The following is a 23,420-nucleotide window of genomic DNA, read 5'->3' on the forward strand; positions in this document are numbered from 1 at the left end:
AAGGCACTCAACCCTTCAGAGCTTTCTGAAGGTTGCAGTTTATCCCTTATCTTTTCTTCCTTATCATAGTTAGTAATGTGAAATGCTGTGTTTAATTTCACATCTTAGATGGTTAGAGTTTAGAATTTTAGAGTGGAACTACCTGACAGTTAGTGGTCCTTTTAATGAAGCTGAATGTAGTTGTAAAGGAAAATGATCATTCAGAGAAGATTTTACTTTGTTGCCCTTGCTCTAAGGGCCTGTTGAGGGAAAGACTAAAGCTATACTTAAGACTGTATTTTAAAAGCTTTCCTGGATACTTTTGTCAGCAGTTTCACAGACCTTGTTCAAGCAGGGCCTTAAAACTCTGTCTTCATACAGTGAACAACAATTTTAGTTTCAATGATGGAAGTATATTGCTCAGGCTCAATTGTCCAAGTGAATGCATTATGCTCGTTCAATTTAATTTTTTTTATGAATGGAGAAAAAAGTGAGAAAGTCAGGAGTAGTGTATGATCTTTCTTCCCCAGTTTAATTAGAGAAAGTGTGTAGAATCATTAAGCTGGAAATTAGCTTTAATATCCTTGAGTCCAACCTAACACTGTCTAGCACTGACACTAAGTCATGTTCCTAAGCATCACACCGGTATAAACCAAAAGTCTTAAGTTTTAGGTCTCCCTTATGGTTTTACTTTGAGCATTACCCAGTGACACATACCTCATAAATCAATCTTCTTAATGAAGTAAATTGTTGGATGAATAAAAATTGAATGTTTGTTGCTTGATAGCTCTCTATAAGAAAAATGGCACTGAAGTTACAGAAGGGTCTCATCTTCAAAGGCTGCTGAGTTCCCACTTCAGAGAACGTGCTGAGGGGTGGGTGTGTAGGAGGCAGGTTTGGGTTGTACCACCCCTGAAGGATGCTGGTGATACATAATGTCAGTGAATTTGTTTTCCTCCGGTCAGCATGGACACAGCAGTCCTCCATGCTTTGCTGGGAGGAGACTGAGATTCCTTCCTTGGTACCTTGTATGTGAGATTCAAGTATACATTTATTGCCTCTCAGCATGGGAGTTTTGGGGTAGTATCTTAACACTTCACAGATACCAAATCTTTAGATGAGCTTTCATAGTGTTTGGAGGCAAAGAGGCACTGACAGTTGACACAGTGAATCCAAGTCTTCTCTGACTGGTGCCATTGGGGCCAGAATTGTACCCTGTGTAGTTGTATGAAAGGTGCATATTGACTTGAGCAAGATCCTTAGAGCAAGCCATCATTGTCATTTCAGTATTTATATCATGTTAGCTTTTAAGATCAGGAAATGAGAGTAGTTCTAAATGTTGTCTGAGCTCCTGAAATCCTTTTGCATTTCTGACTTGCAGCTCAGTTCAGACAAATGAAAAGAGGCTCCTTGGGAGCTCTGACAATGAACCAGCTAATGAAGAGGCAGCTGGAACACCAGTCTAGTGCTCCCCACAATATCAGCACTTGGGATACTGGTGAGCTGCGTTTATTGTTCTTTATTTCTATTTCCTAAACCAATTACTGTGTAACAATCAACTTAGAAAAAAAAAAGAGTTTTTCTATTCTTCCATTGCAGACAAGTGATCAGTATCAAGTCTAAAGTGAATCATTATAGAGAGTACAAGATTATCACTTAGTAAGAGTTGGAATAGTTATATATTTGGGAGGTAGACCCTCTGGTACAGTGTTGTCCCTTTAATTGTGCATATTACTCAGATTATTTCCTGGTCCCATTGAAAGAAATGGAAGTATCGCTATTGAATTCATTAGGTATAAGATTTCATCCCTGGTGCATGGAATCATTTATTTGTATGTGTGTTTACAATGGTGGTGGTACACCACAGAGTTGTGCCTTATACCAGCCAGTTTTGCTTCTCTTTAAAGAAGTTTTTACCAACTCATGGTAAACACCTGAAGTTTCTGTTTACTCACTGCTTTTTCTCCTTTAAAGATGAATGCAAAGCAATGAAAACTGAATTAAGCACATAATTTACTCACTACTCATTTTATTCTTTTTTTTTCTGTAAAACACTTTCAGTTATACCAAATTCATAGCAGATGTCACAAAACAATAAATTAATTTTGGTTAAAATTTTTGGTCAAAAAAGCTAGATATTTTAGTGCCTATTTTGATGTTAGTGGCATTACAAAATTGTGCTTTTCAGGAATTTATCAGCAGATGCAGATGCATCTAGAGAAACAAATGCTTAAAATATTATATGGAACTTAGCATGCTGAATGAATGTCCTTCCATCAGCCCTGGACAGCTGAGTTGAAATTTTTGGTTAATTTAGTCTCCAGCATCAAGTTCCATCGAACTATGTTGTATAGCTGAAGGGTGGCTAAAGATACAGTGCATAGTTCAGGATTATCTTTTCTATTCTAGTCTGCTGAATAGTGTGCTCAGCATGAGACCCTTAAATCATAAAGATAAGAATTTGCCAGTGCTAACAATGGGGGTTTTGTCCTATGAGCAGGTAAGTTTATTTATTGAAGAGCCTTAGCTGGATCACCTAGTCTCTCAGGCAGGGTTTTAGAGATTTAAAAGTTACTGCCTTTGTTCTGCAAGGAATACTTTGCCTGTATTCAAAATGAACAGGTCAATACTCAAAATGGTTCAGCATCTCTGTCTAGTTAATCCTGTTCCAAATCTAGTAGCTTTCTTCACATCCATGACTTTTCCCTCCAAAATTCAATTCAGATAAAGGCCTTCAAGCATGGAGAGGCAAAATGAAATGTTTTTTTTTCTGGAAATCTTTGCATCTCTCAGTCTATTGTTCCACCACTATATTCACAATAATTTTTTTATTTGGACAGTTTTTTGTTTTGTTTTTTTCAGACAAATACTCAGTGTGACTGTTTGTCATTTCAATGTCACACCACAATTTTAAGACTCATTATACTCACTTATACCAACTAGGAAGTAGTCTCATCCCACATAAATATATGATGCGTTTGGTCCACACATACTTTATTAATTAATTTTTTTATTACCTGGGTAGGTGTCATGTGTCTCTTCCATTCTTATTTCAAACCACTCTTCCCAAGCTTGCTGTCTGTAAAATAAAATAATTTTGTGCCTGGCTTCTGTCACTACAAACTGTATCTTGTAGTGTTTTGGTATTTCTAGACACCTGTTTCTCTTTCTGTAGCTCATATATTCCAGATCTTGTAGAATCTTTATGCTAGCACTTCCTTTCCTGTTTAATGACTCTTGTCTAAAATTGCCTTCTTTATTATTAGGTTATCTGTGTCCCTTTTCCTGTATGGACTTCTTTAATCTTTCTTTCCCTTTCCTTTCTATGCTTAAAAAGTTAACTCTTTTCTTTGGTTTGTTTGGGTTGTTTGTTTTGTTTGTTTTTTTATCTCTAACTGTTGTATTTGTCTTTCTCTTAACTCTTTAAGACTTGTGATGCTGTTGACTGGTGACAGGTGCTGGATTTTTGGTTCTGGAGACTGAAGTTCTTTCTCTATCCACAGAGCAGATACAGCATGGAAAGAGGCTGTGCAATGTCCCTGTTTGCCTAAACCCAGATTTGGAGGGACCACCACTGAGAATCAGAGGTTAGTTCAGTGTCCGTTTGACCTGGTCCTCTGCTAAGACTGCCAGGAAGATTTCATGGTTAATACAAAATGGTTCTGAATTTTGTGTTCTATTCAGCTGTTAAAGCCTTCAGCTGTCCTGCAGAAAGTATGCAGAGAGTGGCTGAATCTCATTTCTGTATAAACTCTCCTCCCTCACAGCTGAAATACATCCAGAGTCTCTTACAGCCCTGCATTGGGACAGTGACCTACTTTCTTTGCCTAAATCACTTTTTTTCCCTACTGTTCACTGCACAAGAGATGACATTTTTGAGTAGTTATGTCTTATTCCAACATAGTAATTTGCCTTATGACTCCTTTTAGCATTTGTGTGCTGCAATGGGACTTGGATCTAGGAGAATATGACAGTAAAACTTCCAAAGTCATGGCAGACAGATCTTTATGCATCTGAGAGGGGAAGAAAAACCTGGCTACAAAATCTATACCTATCCCTGCTTTCTATATGTTCTACATTACTGAAGTATTCTAGCCTTGCTGAAGTGTCTGCTCATATCCAATAAAACCTTAGGGAACAATTATAAAGTTCTGAACTAGGGATGTAAAATAAATGTTTCCTTCCATGCTTCGTAAAATGGTTGTTTAAAACCTACCTTATTCTCATTTAACTCCACTTATTTTGAGTTCAAAAATTGTGGGAGCTTCTTAGCTTATTTTGCCTGAGAGCTGATGTTAAATTTGCTTTTCCTGCAGTAACCAGGATTATGTCATAATAAATTCCATCTAAACCTTACATAGAGAAGCTTCCTCCTATTTCCATAGTTAAATATTACCAGAGCAGGCTAATGTTAACATTAAATCTGAATCTGCAGATTGAAGCAACCAGAAAGAAAATTGGCAATAGATTACTTAAACTGTAATTCAGGAAAGCAGAACTTGGAGAAGTCAAGAGTTTGGGTCTTCCATAATACATAACTTTTCCCAATAAAATAAGCATGTATCAGAAATTAGGTGCACAAAAAGTGTCAAGGGTAAAGGGAACCCCATATATTGGCACTATGAGAAGTTAATTCCCAGTATGTATGTGGGAATACCGCAAATCTTCTGATGTCCAGTCTCATAGCAACTGTAGAATCATCTTCTTTACTTAATAGATACAATTGCATCCAATTTCCTGGAATTTTGGGTTTGTTATTTTTTTCCCCAAGGATTTATCTATTTTGAATTGATAGTTCTAGGTAATTGGAATAATCTGGCAGAAGCAAAGAATGTGCTTATATGTCTTTTTATAGACACAATTTATTTCTTATTTCTAGGCACAGTAAAGCCATTATGGCTATTCTTTATAAGTCTGCTCATCAAGTATTTTGGATTTCTGTTTGATGATTTTTTCCTTTTTAAAATTCTTTTCCTATTTGCCTTAAGGTGCTACAAAATCTAGCTTGCTATCAGCACCGAGTATAGTCAGTATGTTTGTACCTGCACCAGAAGAATTTGCTGATGACCAGCCCATTCTGATGACTGACAAGTAAGTGGGTTTTTTTCTCTCCTTTCAAAGAACTAGTTGAACTTCAAATATGTCAAGTAAAGTATAGATATACTTGATGCAAATACAGATGTCGTTCTATCATTTATCTCTATGCTAATTTTTTTTTTTACCCCAAGGGAAAGATTTTCTAAACACTGCTAGCAAGATGTGTTTTCAGTTCAGTAGGACCTGAAATGATGACTCATTGTGTGTGCACAGAGGGCAGGGGAAGCACTTTCCATCTTACTTTAAATCAAGGGTTCCTTGTGATCTGTCAAAAACCTCTTTTGTCTTAGGGGAAAAAAAAAGTTCCATTTAAAAATTCCTTTGGGTTTCTGTTGAAATCAGTAGCTGTCGATGTGTCATCATATGTCATCTACATAGCTTTTTTAATGCTGATACTCACTGAATCCTCAAAGCTTTTGCAAATCTCTATTGTTTGGTTAAAATGCCTGTAAAGGGAATGTTAAACAGAAGTGTACTCATTTAGTAGAGAAGTGAAGCAGTCAGCAGGGAGCCATGCATTGATTTGTTCAAAACTTGGGAAGAGAAACCACAAGTTCCTGTGTGTGCTCGGTCCAGTAGACAGGCAGACGTGCAAGGATGATCACTGGAGAAAGACAGGGCCATTGTGCAGGCTCTGATTGCTAGTGGATCTTACAGTGTGACAAAGTGAAGCATCCCAAAGTTAATCTGGTCTGTGGCACTTCCCTTGGCCATTTCACCAAAGCTCAAGCACTACCTATTAACAGAGAGACCAGCTGACCTTGACTTCCATGACTTTGTTGGCATATTTTCTTCATGTTCAGTAAAAAAGGCAAGAAAGCTGCCTGTTCAATTCCATTAAGTTAAAATCTCACAATCTGTTGGAATCATTAGCAACTCATTGATCAAATTAAGCCAGCCTTCCTACTGGGCTGAAATAAGCCAATTTCCCACATTGGTTTGCCTTTTTCATAGGTTGTGAAAGCCTGTCTCATCTCTCCCAAATCTGACATCCCCTTTATAATTAGACATTTTGGAGCCCTTTCAGACCTTCATCAGTTGTCTTTGACCATTTCAGAAAGGATAAGTGACTCAGCAGCAAATCTGCCCTGGGAAAGGAGACTTTTCTGAAATCAAAGGTTCTGTGCCCCTGAGAGGTCTTTTCATTTATTTCTTAATAGCTGTAACTACTGTGGGAACCAATCAGATCATTGTTTTCTAATTGTATAATTTGTTATTCATAATTCATGACTGACGGGAAGGGCAATGTGAAATTGTTCCATCTCTTTAAGATCATCTGTGAGTGTCATTGTTTGTGTCTTTGGTGCCTGGGACTTAGCCCAAGCTGCACAAATTGGCTGTGCTCACTTTGCTGAGGGCCAGTCTTCACTGCTGCAGATTTCTCTTGGACAGGGCAAACCGATGCAGTTCAATACAGTGAGTGAGCTGGAGTGCAGTTACCAATAAAGGACTCAAAACAAGGCCTGCCCTGGGGCCCTCTTTCATTTGTCACTTAAGAAACAGGCAGTGTAGCTAGTAAGAAGTTTTATTAATGTTTGAAAACTACAGAGTGTTACTAATTATAGAAAGATCACAGTTACATTATCCTTCTAAATAAATGTGGAATAGAATGTACTAAGTAAAAATACTTTTAGAAGACATAATTATACACAGATCTATGTATAGTAATGCTTTGTTTGAAATTTGTTAACATCAGGATGAAAAACTTCCTTGCAGGTGCCATGACTGTGGGGCTATTCTTGAAGAATATGATGAAGAAACACTAGGCCTGGCCATTGTTGTGCTCTCAACTTTCATTCACCTCAGTCCAGACTTGGCTGCTCCTCTGCTGTTGGACATCATGCAGTCTGTAGGAAGGTAAATTCAGGACTTTCCTCTCTCCAATGAGATTGAAAGGATTTTGTGCCTGGAATTGAGTTTACATAAACTTCAGTATACAAATGTGTATATTTTAAAACTCTTAAGTGAATAACATCTGGTTCCATCTTGTGTCTTTGTTACTCATCATTTTATAAATTTCTTATGTAACTTCTTCCACTGTCAGTTCAATTTTTGGCAGCTCCTTTGATGTTCTCCCCTTTTACCCTGCAAAGGGAAATTCCAGCTCAAGAATCTCCTCAGCTTGTCCCACTCTAAGCAGTGAGGTAAAGAATAAATTCAGATCTTCTACAGCACCCTTATTTATTTACAACCTGGTGCAGCAGTTGGTATCCTTCTTAATCTTGGTCCTTGAAAGAAAAGAAAATTCTACTCTTAGTTTTTATTCCTCCTCCTAGTTGCTCCTTAAACTGTTTTGGATTTTTTATCCTGCCTCCAAGTGATTTTTATACCCCATTTGTGAGAATTTATGCTCTTTTCTGCTTTCAAGACAGGACTTTTTGAAAAAGCCTTCTCTTTTCTAATAACCTCCCTTACCTTATTTTCTTCTGCTCTCGAGGTCTTTCTTAATAACTAGAGTACCTTGGTCCTGTGTTTCCAATGTAATGCTCATAAACATCTCTATTCTTCTTAAAAAAATTTAATTCTCTTGGCTGCCCCTTGTTGCTGCTTTGACAGAATTTTTCACTTTTCTGGGGTTCCTGCTTTAGGAGTTATGCAGAAATGTGGTTAGCTTTACTGAACTTTGCTCCTGGAGGGTTGTTGACTCCTAGGTATGAGTATTCATTAGCATACCTGACGCTCTTCAGGCTTTTCAATCATTTTTGGTATGCTAGGTGAAAATTTGTATTGCCTTATAAGGGCTTCCAAACCAGGTGCTGTATGAAATTGTCTCTGAGAAAGTCTTGAACATCTGCTGCCATTGTTTTTCTCTTGTTACTTTTACCCAGTGTATAAGGGATAATTAAGGTATACCATTACCATGGAATTATGTGTGGTTGTTGTCTTGGCCACTTCCACAATTTCTTGCCTCAGAGGTGGGATGGATGTGATGGGGTGTTCCAGAATAAATTTCTGAGCAGCACTAGACATGCAGAAATGTTACACAGCTCTCCTCCTACATGTTCTTTTTGGTGACTGAAGTTCAAATTGCTTGACTTCTGCAGGGGCATGGCTCTCCACAGCCCTGCTTCTCCACTACCTCCCAATTCCATTTAAACACAGCAGCTCTTCAAGTCCCCCATTTCCATTAATTGCATGTCTGCAGTTCCCTGCTGCTGCTGCTAATTAACTCTGATGGAGGCAAAGTTTCTGATCTAGACGGATGCTGCCATAAATACCGCAGTACTACAGCCACAGAGAGTAAATAACTTGGAAAATGAATTATCAAGGGATGAGGCATAAGTGGGCTACCTTTTTCTGTGTTTTGAGGGGAAAATGCTGCATCTTTAGAGTGTGATAGCTGATTGTTTTAGAGCAGCAGATGACAGTGCAACATGGAATATTCCTGGTAAATAAACGTCCTGCCTTGTTCCTACTGGTTACAATTTCTGACAAATTCTAGGTCCAATAAGAGGCTCCCCACAAAGGAATTACTTTGAAAATATGCAAAATAAGTTGTATATATAAGCAGAGAGGCAATCAGGTGCCTCATGTGTATATATGTTGCTCTTTCATCAAGTGGTGCCATATACATCTCCAAATATCCATCTAACAGCAGAAGTGAAAATGAATTAGATTTTTTGCATTTTTATTCTTACAAATAGAGCTGCTACTTTCATGCATAGAAGAGGAAATAAGGAGTTAGGAAGTCCAAGGTCTTTCAGAATACCTAAAAAACACAGAAATATTTTCAAAAGTTATTTGGGTACCCACAGGCACAGATAGCCATCTCCTGGGATTTTCAGAAGGGAAAAAATTTCTGCGTTCAAATTACTGACAATTAAAAGTTGAAGTGTTTCTAAGACTCTGACATGCATTTAAGTTTATGCTCTGGTTCCTGAATCAAGATTTTTTACTTGGTGATTCTTATTTAACTGTTTTCCAGTGAGATTTAACTTTCCAAGCATTAAAGCTGTGTTTGAAAGTTATATTTAGACTTGAGATAGTGAGGAGCTGTGATAAGCTTTACTTCTGTTCTAAATGTGTACAGATTTTAACACATCCATTTTCTGTTCTGCTTTGTGTTCTGCAAAGTGGAGGTAATGATGAGAGTTCATGGAATTTGTGCAATAAAATATTTAGAGTAGTAATGATAAATATATACAGACTGTACATTTCAGAAAGTTTCAGATGTTCCCAAGTGTTTACTGCAGTTCATGTCAGGTCAAGTTTTTCCAAAGTTAGAAACCTAGTGCTTTGTTTGTTATAAAACCCATGCTTGCATTATCACATTCAAAAGGAGAGAAAAACATTAGACTGTTCAGAAAATTAGACATTTTAGAAAAAATATTTTGCATTGTTGTGTTTCTGTACTTCAGTAGATTTTTGAAAATGGGTATCATGTCCATTGGGCATGTAATTGGTCTCATTGTGTTCTGCAGAAATCCTCGTGTGCTTTAATGTAAGCTGATGCTACAGTTATTCCAGGACAAAAACCTTTATTGCAGTAGCTTCAGACTCTTCTCACCCAGAATTAGCTTTGCACACCAGAAATAGTATGTTGCATTTCAGTGTGGATTCCTCTTAACATTACTGGAGTAAAGAACTCGAATGTGTTTTTCTAATTTATGCTAGAACAACTGAAGATAATAAAATCTTTAATCCCTTGCACCAACAAGTTTGAGATTATTGCATTGTTGGAAGTATGCTGTGTCTCCAGCTTGTCAAGAATAATTCATGAAAATCACCATCATTTTGGTTCATGCTGTTGCATTTGACTGAGGTGCCTTAGGGTCCTTTTTGGATTTTATTGTGTTGATTAGAAAGGAAACTCTCTTCAGAACAAGGGGTGACCAAGGATGAGCAAAGTCCAGGATAAAAAGATCATGAATCAAAAAAAACCCATTGAAGATTAGATATAAAATAATGTAGCTCTATGAATTTTCCCTTAGACTTATCAACTTATACTATCTAAAATACTGATTTGTAGCAGATTAAGGTAAATATTTTATGGTATTTTGTATATAAGGGATGCTTCTAGTGTCCATTTTTGTGTTGGCTTTAAGTGTACAGCTTTTTAGTGGCTTTTGGTATTAAAGGTGTTTTGCTTTGATATTGTAAGCCCTGATTCTGTTTATTTACGTGTCCTGCATATTGAGGTGCATGATTTTACTTTAAGATTGTGTTCAGTATTTTCACCACCAAATGCCAATATTTGGCTTTAAAGTCTAAGTACTAAAATAAGTGACCTGATTTTTGAAAATACAGTAGTTCTCATCTGACTTTGGAAGAGATAGCTAATTAGTGTTTTTGAAAATTAGACTAGTTATTTAGGTGCTAATATCTGGAACTAGAAGCCTCAATTTAGGTGGCCAAGCATTGAATTTTTGCTTAGTTTGTGTTGCTATATTAATCAGAAACAATTCAGTCAGTAGGCAGCTTCTGGCAAACTTTTTTTGTCTAAAAAAAAAAGTTACCCCTGATGTGCTGTAGGGCAAAAAAAATTCATTATCTTTGTGCTACAAGAGGGAGGCAAGATTTATTTTTAGAGAAATTGAACATTAGTGAGACTGCGAGACTGAGTGGAGTTTATGTCATGCAAACATGATTTTTCTGAATTTTGGTGCTGTGCTCTTCAGAAGATCTTTATGGTAGCATTTTAAATATTCTCTAAATTTTATGTGTATTATTTATTTAAAATGGTATTTTATTGGGTTACTTAAAAATGAAACACACACACACAAAAAAGCATATGAGCTTCAATTTCTTTTTTATTTTTATTCCAGGTTGGCATCAAGTACCAGTTTTTCTAATCAAGCAGAAAGGTACTGTAGCAAAGGATACCTTGACAAAAGTGAAACAATCAATCTAAAGCATCATCTTTCCTGATCCTGAAATCAACTACATTTAACTTTTATTTTATTTTTTTTTTAAATTTGTGAGTAAAAGGAAAAATCTGCCTTTTCCACTTGTTTCAAATATCCTTTGTTTTCTGGAGATGAACAGGAGCCCATATTCATATGTGTTAAAGCTGGAAAAAACCAGATTCAGATGCTGTTTGGTCTTCACAATTTTAGTGCAGCTTTTTCTAACTGGTATTTGTCTATTCAGTATTTGTCTTGATAAACTATCTCCATATATTCAGTCAAGTGAATCATCCTTGGCCATGGAGAATCCCTGGTAGTGATGCCTCATTATGTAAATCAGATGCTGAATAGGATAAATTCATTTTGTGAAGCTGTAAAGCATGTTAAGATGTGCAATTTATGAGTAAATAGATAATTAGGCTTTTAAAATTAAACCATTCATTTATGAATGATTAGGGAGTACTTAATCTTTTGAAAGAAACTGCAAGAGGCAAATGAATATAATATTTTTGTTTACCTGTTGTTCATATGTTTTGTGAAAAGCCAGAAAACTTAGTCTGTGTCACTGAAATACACAAGGTGAGAGCAAGATTATATTTTAAATTCAGATGACTCACAAATAAAACTATGGGAAGAATCAGGAAAAATAAAGCTATTTATTGAGACAAATGCTTCAAGTACGTGTATGTAATTTTTTTATCTATTCATAGTTGAGCTCAAGTCATAAAATCAACATGCTGTTCTTTTTTTCAGGATCAGGATACTTCTGTTCTTGAGTGTCTCACTCATAAATGAACACTTCTATAATTAAAAAGAATAGCATCATCTTTATTTTCTCCATGTAGTCAGCTATGACAAGTGTTAAATCTGCAATGCAATTTTTTTCTTCTTCTCTTTTCATTTTCAGCATGATGATCCCTGGAAATGCTGCAGGTGTGGCCAAGCAGTTCCTCCGTTGTGTGTTCCATCAGCTGGCTCCAAATGGCATCTTTCCTCAGCTCTTCCAGAGCATTATTAAAGGTAATGTGCAATACCTGAGTGCATTTCTGACCCTCAGTTTCCTCTGTATGAACAGCCAGTGCACAAATGTCATTCAAATTTCAGATGGAAGCTTTTTGCGGACCTTAGCCACGTCTCTGATGGACTTCAGTGAGCTGAGTTCCATTGCTGCTCTGAGCCAGCTGTTAGAGGTATGTTGACAATTGGCTATGTTAGTGATGCTCATTTTATTAGCATTATCAGGGTCATTTCTCCTCATTCGAGTTCAAACTTGCTTCATCAAAAACACTGTGAATTTTTATTTTGTCCTCCCTGTCTGTCCTCACTACTGGTAGTATATCTCATTCCTTCTCCAAGCACTGTTTTTTGTTTTCAGGAACATTTCTACTCATACATCTCAGTTCTCCCTCTTCATTTTATCTGATGACAGTTTCTCTTAAGTATTCCAAAAATCTATTGCCTACCTTTGACTGACTATGCATCTGGCTTATTTCTACTGTACCATTTGTCCTCCTGCTAGAACTAGTCACTTGCAGGTATCCTGCTCTTCCAAGAACATGGCAATTGCCTCATACAAGATGTTGGCATCACTTCAAAACTCTTATTTATTCAGGCCTTACCCTAGGACACAAGCCACAAATCATACATGGCCTAGGGAGCATTAATGAATATATCTTCTTTAAAACTGTCTAAAGGAAAACATGAAAAATCTGCTGCTGAATATTTTGTGTTTTGCTTTTTCTACTGTCCTGTTAGTCTAAGCATGTGTTTGGACCCTGCTTTATAACATTTTGGCTCAGAATCTTTCGGTCAGTACTTTAGGAAGTGCTAGACAAACTTTAACATACACAGCTCAAATTCCCAACACAACACTATCATTAACGTAGCAGAAAAAGTATGCAGTATTTCGTCTCAACAAATTAACCTCAGAACTTCAAAATATAGTGTCAGGGACCATTTCTGCATGTGTATGATTGTTCACAGGTCTCATTTCATTTCCCAGGGTTTAAACAACAAAAAAAATTTGCCAGCAGGGGGTGCGATGCTACGCTGTTTGGAAAACATTGCTACCTTCATGGAAGCCTTGCCGATGGATTCCCCCAGCAACCTCTGGACCACAATTAGTAATCAGTTTCAGACCTTCCTTACTAAACTCCCATGTGTTTTGCCTCTTAAGGTATGATGTGTGGATATCTGAAACAAGCTATATTGTCATTGGTCAGGATGTACTGAAGTTGTCCAAAAACTCTGGATAACCAATCAGAGTGGGTTGTTGTGAATGTTTCCTAAAGATTCAGCTAATGTTACCAGAGGACGGGATTTACTGTATCTCTGATCCATCCCTTTAATTATGCGTTCTGGGGGTAACAACAACAACAACTCTGACCAGGGTACTTTTCACTTCTTGGCATTTTTCCTATGCCTTTTCTATGCCTTGTCAGATTAGAATACTGCATAATATATAACTCTTAAGAGAGTCAGTATGTAGGCAATGAAAATCTATCTGCTTTTCACTGGTAAACCTAAAAAAAAAACTCTTAAGAAGAGCAGCAGTACCTAATTAATTTGCTAAAATACACAGTAGTCAGACAGGCAGAGAGAACTGAGACTATTGGGACTTGGGCCTAGCCTGTTTGGCTGACCAAGTTGTAGTTCTGATTGTAATAGAATATTGTTGCAGAAACTGAATCCAGAAGCTGAATTCAGAAGAAACTGAATCTCTGATTTCTGAGAGCTCAGAGGACATACAGCAGGATCTTATTCCTGGTGTGTATATTTCAGCAAACACAGTAAAAACTTCTGAGTCTTTCCAGTAAACTCCAGTAAATTAAATGGAATTCTGATACACTTACTCTATTTCCTGTGGTGGGAGTGAACTCAGTGGTAACTTCTTCTATAGAAAGCAGGGTTGTTCCATACAGGCTGAGGGATCCAAAATCTAAATCTCTGACTGATAACATTGTCTTTTAAATTGGTTGTCACCACCTGGCTACTTGAATGATATTAAATTCCTTGACAGTATTATGCAATAGTCAGATCTTGAAACATCTTTAGATGTTGGTAAATTGTGGCACTATGCTTTAGCACTTACTAAGCCAAACAGGCAGTAACCATTCCCTCTGTGTACTAGCCACCCCAAACTCCTGTATCTTATGTAACTGAAATACATAAAAAGAAATCAATTGGATCTTAGTAGTTCCAACTGCATATCCATCACTCACAGAATCTTTAGGTGGAGTGTTTACTCTTATTTCCCTTCTATTCATGGGAGGTATTATTAGTGATACAAGTGAAGCAATTTCTTGCTCCTGAATTTTCAGTCTCCTGTTCTTTTCTTTAGGATCATAGGGGACGCTTCAATATTTTAGATGTTTACAGCAGGGGTGAGCCAAGACAATGGATTGATCCTCAGAAGTCCATTCAGTGCTGTAACCCATGTGATTTACTTGAAATAAAGATTATGTCATAAGCAACAACTTAAGGAATCTGAAACAGCTGCTGCCAGGGCATATCTCAATGTTACAGGTCTTGAGGTCTTGAGATATGAGGGAAAATATCATAGTCCAGGACACGCACAGAAATACAAAACAAGGTAGATGGTGTACACCCATGCTGTGGTATGTTACCACTGAAGGGGTATGACTGGGATATTATTGTGTACAAGAATAAACCAGTTTAGAGAAAGTAATTAAAAATCAATCATCAGGGATAATTTTTCAGACTTCACTTGTAAGTTAGTCATAGTTGCTATCACTATAAGCAAGATATGTACACAGAAGGGTACTAACTTCATTTATTTTTCTTTTCTACCTTCAAATATGTTTAGTGTTCTTTAGACTCTAGTTTAAGGATCATGATTTGCTTGTTGAAGATCCCTACCACTAGTGCCACCAGGGTAAGTTCCAAGGAGACAAAATTCTATTGCCTCAGATTTAGCCAGCCTGTGCAATTGTATGAATGTGTTCATGTCCCCTGGCTAGGAAAGTATTATATGTAAGCATAAAATTGTGCAGTCCAATACTGTTTGGAGAATGATAAGAGCTTTGGAATCTAGGTTACAGTAAAGTGGGGGTAGAATTACATTCTTGTGTGGGTGTGAATGTATGTCTTCTTAAAGATTTGATGTTCTCTTTTTCCCTCCTCTATTTTTTTCTTAAAAAAAAAAAAAAGAGTAATGAACCTCTTTAGATGTTTTTCAGTACAATTCCACTGAAGTCAGTGAGGTTTTCCTGCATAAACGATACAGAATATATTATAAACACTGTGTCACAAGTGAAACTATTTTCTAACTTTTTGTTTCTAATTTCTGACAGAAGCATGAAGGCATATGATACAGCTGTTTGACTAAAACAGTGTGAATCCCAGGCAGATAGCCTCTGAGCTAAAAATAATGCTGTTCCATTCAGGAGCCTCAGAGTTGGAATGCTTCTTTGCTTTTTTGGGCAATGAGTTATTGATTTCTGTAACACATGTCATTGCAGAGTCTTCTGGAACCTTTTTCAAAACTACTAAGTTTTGTAATTCAGAATGCTGTCTTCACTCTGGCTTACCTGGTAGAACTGTGTGGTTTGTGCTACCGAGCCTTCACAAAGGTAACAACGACACTCTATCTTCCTTTAGACACAAGTGAAAAGCAGGACAAAGTCATGCTTCCCACAAGTAGTTTGGAAGTAAAGATGGAATCAGCATCAAGTTTCAGGCATGTCAACAGTTTTAAGGTAGTTTGGTTAATCAAGTAGTGATCATGGTTCAGTGCCTTTTAGTAATGCTGAGTTTTACATTCAAAGACACAGATGATGGGAACCTGCTGCAAATGTTGCTCAGAAGAGTATTTTGATGTGATCTTGGGACTTGGGCATTTTTTTCTCATGTTGAGAAGATACCTGGTATTCACACATCACTTAAAATGTCTGTACAGTCCTATCTTTCCTAGTGCACAAGTTCAGCCACATAACTTGTGAGTAAAAACTTAAATATTCCTGGTAGTGCCTTTAGAGAGCACAGCTGTGAGAGGAGGCAGTAGACAACTAACTAAAATGGAAGAGTCCAAGTTAGGAGCATTCCATCTTAGATCCTCTTCATTCTGTATTGGGTATTTTCCTTTGGCATGCATGGCTGTTGCTGTGTAAAAAGGAGTACAGTATATGTATATGTGCACTTCCAGAAAGTTTTAAAGATTCCTGAATGAAAGCTATGGTGTACAAATAACAGTTTTTACTCGGATTTATTTTTGTAGCTATCAGTGACAAGTTTAACAAACAAAAAAGCAGGTGATCCTAAGGTAATATATACTCCATTAGGTAGATTGTCAAGGCAGTGAGCAAAAGTGTTGCCTTCTCCACTAAGTGCACAGTTTTCCATCCTTGATACATTTGTCAGAACAGTAAATAATCCTCAGGAAACATTCTGTCATAAGTAGCTACATGATTTTTTGTTTTGATAATGTACAACTGGAACATGCATTGTTTGAGTCTTGTTAAGACTTAAAATACCACTGTAGAAACAGTGAAGAAGAAATGATAGAAGCAATAACACTCTCACAGAGAAACTGCACCACAAGAAAATAAGAAATACTTTTATGAAATGTAATGGTTTGAAGCATTAAATAGAAATTAGCAGTATGTTTAATGACAGCAAGCAAATTCTAGCTTTTTTTCTCATTTGAAAGAGAAGAGTTTATGCAATGGAATAATCCTGAATACTGAAGAGGTTGCCTAGCTTTTGGTATTACTTTGAGTTATATCCATAGTTAAGGGTTTGGGCAAGGCAAAGTGAGTAAAATATTAACTTGAAGTCTAATAGTGCTTTTTTTTCATTGAAACAGAAAAGCCGCATTTAAAACTGAAGCAAAGATACCCCTATTGCATTTGTGGTCTCATCAGAGTGTTTCATATATCTGCTAAAGCAAATTGTGATTTAAAGGAAATTTTTCACTTTCCTCAGGCTCTGCAGTTGCAGAAAAATGTAATTAATACCATGGTATTAGAAAACCCATACGTGTTTCTTGCATGCTTCCTGGTTGATTGTTCTATTAATATAGTGAGTACTTAATTGCACACAGGAAGCTTGGATTACAGTGCTTGGTAAAATCCTCTTGATTTAGTTTAATGCAACCTGATGACCCAGAAATGGAAGCATTAGTGAATGTTCTCCGTTGTATAGCCACAAAATATTGAATTTAATGGAACTGCACACTACATTATCTTTGTAATTTCTGAAAGGTTACCATAGTTTTTTGCCTTAGAAGTGTCAAATTAATGACTGCTATTAGAAAAAAACCCCACCAAATCAGTTATGATGTCTATGTTTCTCTACAGTGGAAATCACTGTAGGTAAATAAGAGTGTTGTGGTAGAGGACCACATACAAGTGAATTTTAGGAGGAATATATTTGTGAGCATTGAAACTATTCAAATGTAATTGCTTGATTTGCAACTTTAAGTGTGCTGACTGGAACAAAACACCAACTTTCAGCTAAGCTGTGCAGGATTCTTGTCTTTTAAGCTACTTTATAGAAATCAGTGTTGTACAACCACTCCAAATCTTTTTTTATTCCAACGTTTTCCTGATAACCTGTGGCAGGAATATCTGAGTTTCTCTTGTCTTGGAGCCTGAAGTCTCACGTCAATCTGATATTTTCTTGTCTGAGTTTGTGTTCCAGGTCAGCAATTTGTTTTTTGCAGTGCGTTTGGAACTCTCAGTTGAGAGTACTATCTCTTCTGTGAATTGTAATCTTCTTATATTTAATTTTCCTTTCAAGTGTCTTAAGGTCTTAAATGGACACTTTCTGGCTTTCTTATCTCTTACAGCTGCAGAAGCTTGAACCTAAATGTAGCCTTTTGCTAGTGCTCTCTTGTCCCTTACTAAGTAAATGCAGAATGCCACATGATTTTCCTATTGAATTTTTAAAATAACATTAAGAGGCAAATCTTCAGTATTTTTAATTACTGTAGTAGCAGCAGTGATAAAATAAAGATTTTTGCTTTATACTGGCTTACTTGGAGGATAGCAATCTCCATTAAAGATCCAAATTTACTCTTATTACTAAGTTTTGACCCTGAGGTAGTGCTAGAATTTCACTAGTTTCTTGTTCTACATATTGACATGTGGTTAGTCACAATTTGAAGGTTGCAAAGCCATTTTCTATAGGAATGTATGGACATTTGAGAGAGTTTATTTGGCTGAACCATGGCTGAAGTAGTGTATTCTTGACACTTCTGGTACCAGATATATACATGTGGCTCCCCTGGATGTTATTCTCAAGGAGCAATGGCTTTGTGTCAGAATATAAAGTTTATACATATTTTTCAGCAGGATGATAGGAATAAGTAGACTTGGAGAGAAAGGATACTCTGGGCCATTGACTTATGTCATCACTCCTGATTTACAGTGCAGGAAGCAAGAGGTCAGATGTCAAAAAACCATTCTGCCTGATTTTGCTCAATCTCTCTTCATCACATGTGCTTAACAAACTTGAAAAGTTTAGACTGCGAGATAGGAGACTTTGAGGCAGAGGCAGTTAGCTATTGTATTATCCCTAAAGCCAAGAAATTGGGATTCATTAAGCCTATGCTTCCTTTCCAGTGTTCTGACAAAGCAGTTTATTATGGCCCGGTTATATCCTGTATAGCATAGATTTTGGTATGTAAAATAACTGAATGCTTTTGAAAGAATTATGTCTTCCTTCTTTTTCAGTATGTGTAGGGTATTGGATTTGAGTTAACTTCTGTCCACTCTTTGGGGGGATGTAATTGTCAACTGACTTGAGTGTGGCACTGTGTAGTGTCTGTGTCTCAAGTCTGGGAAGGTATATGATGGTGGGAAGGGACACTCTTCCTGAGGAATTGTAACAAGTTCAGGTAATGATAACAAGAATGATCAAACAGTTGGAGTTCCACATACAGAGCAACTAAGTCAGAGCTCTTCATCCTGAAAGAGCAGCAACTGATGTGAATGTGAGAGAGGTCTGCAAGGTCACAAGTGATCCAGACAGGGATGGGTAATTTGATTCCTTTCCAGTGCAAAGAACGTACTAAGTTTATAAGAACTAGTCAAAGCAAGTAAAGGGAAGTGATTCTTCAACAGTGTGTTACTCTTTGCCAAGTACCCTTTGTGCTAAAGGTTGGCATGAGTCCCAGAGGTCAATGGACAGTTATATGGAAGAGAGAGTTTTGAATTATACAGAAACCACACAGAGCTCAGAAGTTCCCTGAGCTGAAAATAGTTGGTGAAATTATACATGCTTGCCTTGTTCTTATTCTTCCTTTTGCTTCTGCTTATGGCCTTGTTGGAGATAAACTCCAATGTTACTGAAGACATTTGTTCCCATCTGACCTCTCCTGGATATTCTTATATTGTATATTTTTTCAGAGCACCACTCATGCATGTGGAATATGTGACTTTTGAAAATTTTTCCCTCAAGTAATGGTTTCATAATACATTTGATTCTAGAGTGTTAGTTTCCTGCAAGTTTAGCTGCCTAGACTGCAGCAATATAGTCAGACAAGGACAAGGACTGCAGTTTGGGACCCATTCTGTCATCTAAATGTGTTATCTGTCTGCACACTCTGTGTAATTGAAGAGGAAACTATGAGCTTGAAGTACAGTCTCTTGATTCACAGACTGGCATCATAACTTCCATGAAATACATACCATTCTGTTGTTTTGGCACCTTCTCTCAAATCAAGGCCTGATATTTAAAACTTATTTTCCTTCAGAAATATGTGGGTGCTGTGGGAGATGTGCACTGTTGCTGCAAGCTTTGTTTGACAGTATGCCACGCAGGTGGTGTGGGGACATCAGTACATCAGTTCTCTGAAGAGGAACACTGGTGACTGCTTGCTCTGCTGCAACAAAAGCTCACTCTGACTTTCAGTGTCTCCTATGTGCAGCTGGAGGTGGCCTTCAAATTATCTCTCACTAATTAGCCTCTTAAAACTTCTCTGAGGAAGAGACGAATGATACCATTTTACAGATTTTGTGGAGAAACTGGGGCCCTGCCTGAGTAGAAATTCTCACATGTTTAACTTAAGTGAGCAGGCAAGTGCATGGGATTTACAAGATGGAGGTTTTATGTTTTAAGCACACTTTGGATATGCTCTCATTTTTAGACAATGTATTTCAGCTCTAATGGTTGTCTGAAATAGAGCAAAGTGCTCCTTCTTATCAAAATTCTTGAGTTGCTGTGGTCAGTAGCAGGTTATAGATTTGTTTCATGTTTTATCTTATCGTCTAAAGTTGGAGAATGTCAAAGTAAGATGCATAACAAGCCCATCTTATCTCTTGTACCTCCTTGCTGACTCAGCCCTACAACTCTATTCTTGGACTTCTGTGTTCTAATCTCCACTGGCTGATTTCCCCCTATGTTTTAAAGTGTTTCTGTTGTAGCAGCCGTAGCCAAGACTGTTTTTATTATGGAAGTGGAAAAGTACTGCCAGTCCAATGAGTGGAAATAGATGGTCCAAGCAGCTGTAGTGAAGGCACTCTTTTTTGAAAGGGGAATAACAGAAAAAGAGTATGGTGAAATGTAGACTGTTTTTGGCAGGGTCAGTGAAAGAATATTGCTAAATACTATACCAGTTTTGTTCTTCTGTGTCATTTCTTACTGCTTTCTTCTTTTTTTATGGGACTACTTAATGAAAGTTATGTTTGCATACTTAGGCTTTTTAACTATTTTATAAAAACTATCTGTATTTCATGTGTGAAATATTAAATCTTGGATATAATGTCTGATAAAACATTAAAGAAAAATCACCTTCATTGATGTCTGTTCAATTAAGTCTGTAGAATTATATAAATTATATAATGATGATTGTATATTGAAATTGATTATACAGTGATGTTGGCTTTTTTTTTTTAAGACAGCAGAAACCAGTAGATTCTTGAAACTTTGTTATTCTCAAACTTAGATAAAAAGTATCTTTATGGTTTACTAGTGGCTGTCAGTAAATTTCAGTACATTCATAATTCTGTGGTTTTTTGTTGCAGGAAAGGGACAAATTCTACTTGACACGCTGTGTTATATTGGAGTTGCTGCAAGCACTCAAGTTAAAGTCACCCTTACCAGACATGAATCTGCTGCTGTTGGTGCAGGTACAGGAAATTCTGATGTAATTTTCGTACTGATCCTGTCTTGGCCTAGGTTCGGGAGTTGGGCAGAGGCTGAAGACCTAAGTCCAACATGATTACAGAAAGTACCAGCAATGTCTGGGGAAGCAAGAACTTTTGAAATCCAAATCCAGTTGCATTTGCATGCATTGGTTCATACATTTAGGCTCCTATATTAAAAATTAAGAAACTACATTTGGAATCCAAATTTCACATAATGATAATGACTTGTGCATCACTGCTTATGTATTGAAGATCACAGAATATATCTTGAGTGGGAGGAGACCCATAAGGGTTGAGTCCATTCAGTTTTATATCATGTCCTGTTGGGGCAGCTGCCCTTGTGCTGCCTTGTGTTCATTTCCTAGCCTCAAATCTTGTTTTGTGTGGGAAAGGCTGTTAGTTGATCGTGGGTCACAATTCAGTTTCTGGCAGTGAGCTTATCTCCAATTCCTGAAGGCCATTTTCTTTTGACCTGTAGTTTTCCAGTAAAGAATACATTGACAGTATTTCTGCTGCTTTCATTCTCTGGAGTCAAACTAGTCAAACTACTAGAAAATATTGGAAATATTGGAAAAATTGAGGAAATTGGAAAATATTAGGAAATAAGATACAGACTTGTGAAAACTTCTGCCTCCAAGAAGGCAAGTGTAGCAGTTTGGCATCACAAGCCTGTCCCATGAAAACAATTTGCTGAAATCCATCAAATGTAATCACAGGTAGTGAGCTCTCATTGTTTACAGTGGGATAATGATATGTTAGGAATTTAAGTTTAGAAACTTAAACTTATAGGGGCCCAGCATAAGAGGACTTCATAAGGTCCAGGTGAGGTGTTCATTACATAGATCCCTCATAATGCTCCCAACATCACAGCTTCATTCACTCTTTGCCTTCCCATTATGGGTCAAATCTTCATGTAGCATACTATGGACCCATTTTCTTTTGACTACTGGTACATTACTCATAGTAAGTAAGTAAGTGATTGCCAATTGACAGAGAAATAATACTGACAAATGAAATTATATAGCAGTTAGGATAACTCTGAAAACCATTATTATGCCATCAGTGTTAGGGGAAGAAGTTGGGAAGAGAAGAATAGCACATGTTTTTTTTTTTCTTTTGATGGTTAAAGGTTGTTTTTTAAAACCCATTTAAGTTAAAAAACACAAGTCTGTCTCTTTTTTTTAATTGTTATTAAACCCAAACTTATTTTTTTCAGTCCCTGTCAATTAACAGCCACCAACCTCTTTCTGTCTTACAGCTGCAATGATGCATATTGATACCATGTACATTAGTTTTTGTTGACTTGAACTGACTTCTCCTGTATTACAGAAAAAAGCAGTTATTCTGTATTACTCCTATAGTTCAGTCCTACCCCAAAGCATGACAATCCCCTAGTCTAGTCCATCCTGAATTTGTCATTTGTGAATGCAAGCAGGCCATGTCAATTTTGGCAGTGGAGTTTGACTGATTAACGCTTGTCCTTCACATTGAGTGAATTGCTTGAGAGACCCAGTTAGCAAAACTGTCTTTTCCAGTACCTTTATTTCATAAAGATAAAATGGTAATTGCCTGGGCTTTCATCCTAGCACTGTTCCCATATGCTGTATTCACTTTGGGATGTATTCTTACCTTACACAACAGCATCTAATGTGGATATAAATGTCTTTTATGAAGTCTCTCTTTCAGAGGCTGATGAAGTGATTCATATTTCCTGCTATCCAAAACAGCCAGCTTCTGTTTTTATGCAGTCAGTGGTGAAGAATAGGGGTTGTATTCAGACCATCTGCCATAGATGCCTACTGGAGGCATGATGACTGCTTCTCCCATTGACTGTGCAAATTGGCAGCTCTCAGTAGTATGTGGTCTGAATCACTCAGCAGCCTCTGGAAGTGCAATACCATAGTAACCACTAAGCCCATCTTCAGCACCACTGTAATTTAAGAAATCTACCAGTAAAAATGCATATGTTTCTTATTTTTTAAATTTTTTCTGGTGCCATTGATAGAATGAAGGGAATGGTTCACGTCTTTACCACACAAAGCCACTACAATATTAATTCAAATTGTATGCCTTTGAATGAGTAAAGCCACAGCAGAGTTAACACAGCACCAAACAGAAATGGTTTTAATTTCCAGCAGTCATGGCTCCATGGACATGTTAGCCTATATGCAAGACTCTATATAGACAGTGCACACAGAATACAGAGATTCTGTCAAAATGTTCCAGATAACAAAAGAGCTAGGAGCACTTTGGTTTAATGATAGATCAGTCGTGGGCTGACTAACAAAGGAGTTCCTAGAAAGATACATTGGACACCCACGTTTTTCCAGATTACATAGTGCCATCAGTGTCACTGGTGACAAGGCTAAGATGAGAGTTAACTTTATCC

At 37.1% G+C, this 23,420-nt stretch overlaps 1 protein-coding gene across 13 annotated transcripts in view; it reads left to right on the top strand.

Annotated features, from left to right (window-relative positions):
- UNC79 (unc-79 subunit of NALCN channel complex) overlaps positions 1-23,420 on the top strand; it is a 105,846-nt gene that overhangs the window by 63,870 nt on the left and 18,556 nt on the right. For 7 of the 13 annotated variants that reach the window (XM_086895978.1, XM_086895979.1, XM_086895980.1 and 4 more), the window contains 11 exons: positions 1,361-1,477; positions 3,483-3,566; positions 4,968-5,070; positions 6,793-6,933; positions 10,842-10,880; positions 11,830-11,942; positions 12,027-12,112; positions 12,925-13,098; positions 14,749-14,817; positions 15,404-15,514; positions 20,909-21,013. In XM_086895978.1, the coding sequence (XP_086752104.1) occupies positions 1,361-1,477; positions 3,483-3,566; positions 4,968-5,070; positions 6,793-6,933; positions 10,842-10,880; positions 11,830-11,942; positions 12,027-12,112; positions 12,925-13,098; positions 14,749-14,817; positions 15,404-15,514; positions 20,909-21,013 (1,142 nt within the window). Of the gene's footprint in view, positions 1-1,360; positions 1,478-3,482; positions 3,567-4,967; positions 5,071-6,792; positions 6,934-10,841; positions 10,881-11,829; positions 11,943-12,026; positions 12,113-12,924; positions 13,099-13,602; positions 13,689-14,748; positions 14,818-15,403; positions 15,515-20,908; positions 21,014-23,420 lie in introns of all 13 variants that reach the window. The other 6 variants (XM_086895982.1, XM_086895974.1, XM_086895975.1 and 3 more) reach the window with 3 other exon arrangements.

Source organism: Cyanistes caeruleus, chromosome 6 (assembly GCF_971803275.1).
Source record: "Cyanistes caeruleus chromosome 6, bCyaCae1.hap1.1, whole genome shotgun sequence".
Classification (NCBI taxonomy): Eukaryota; Metazoa; Chordata; class Aves; order Passeriformes; family Paridae; genus Cyanistes; species Cyanistes caeruleus.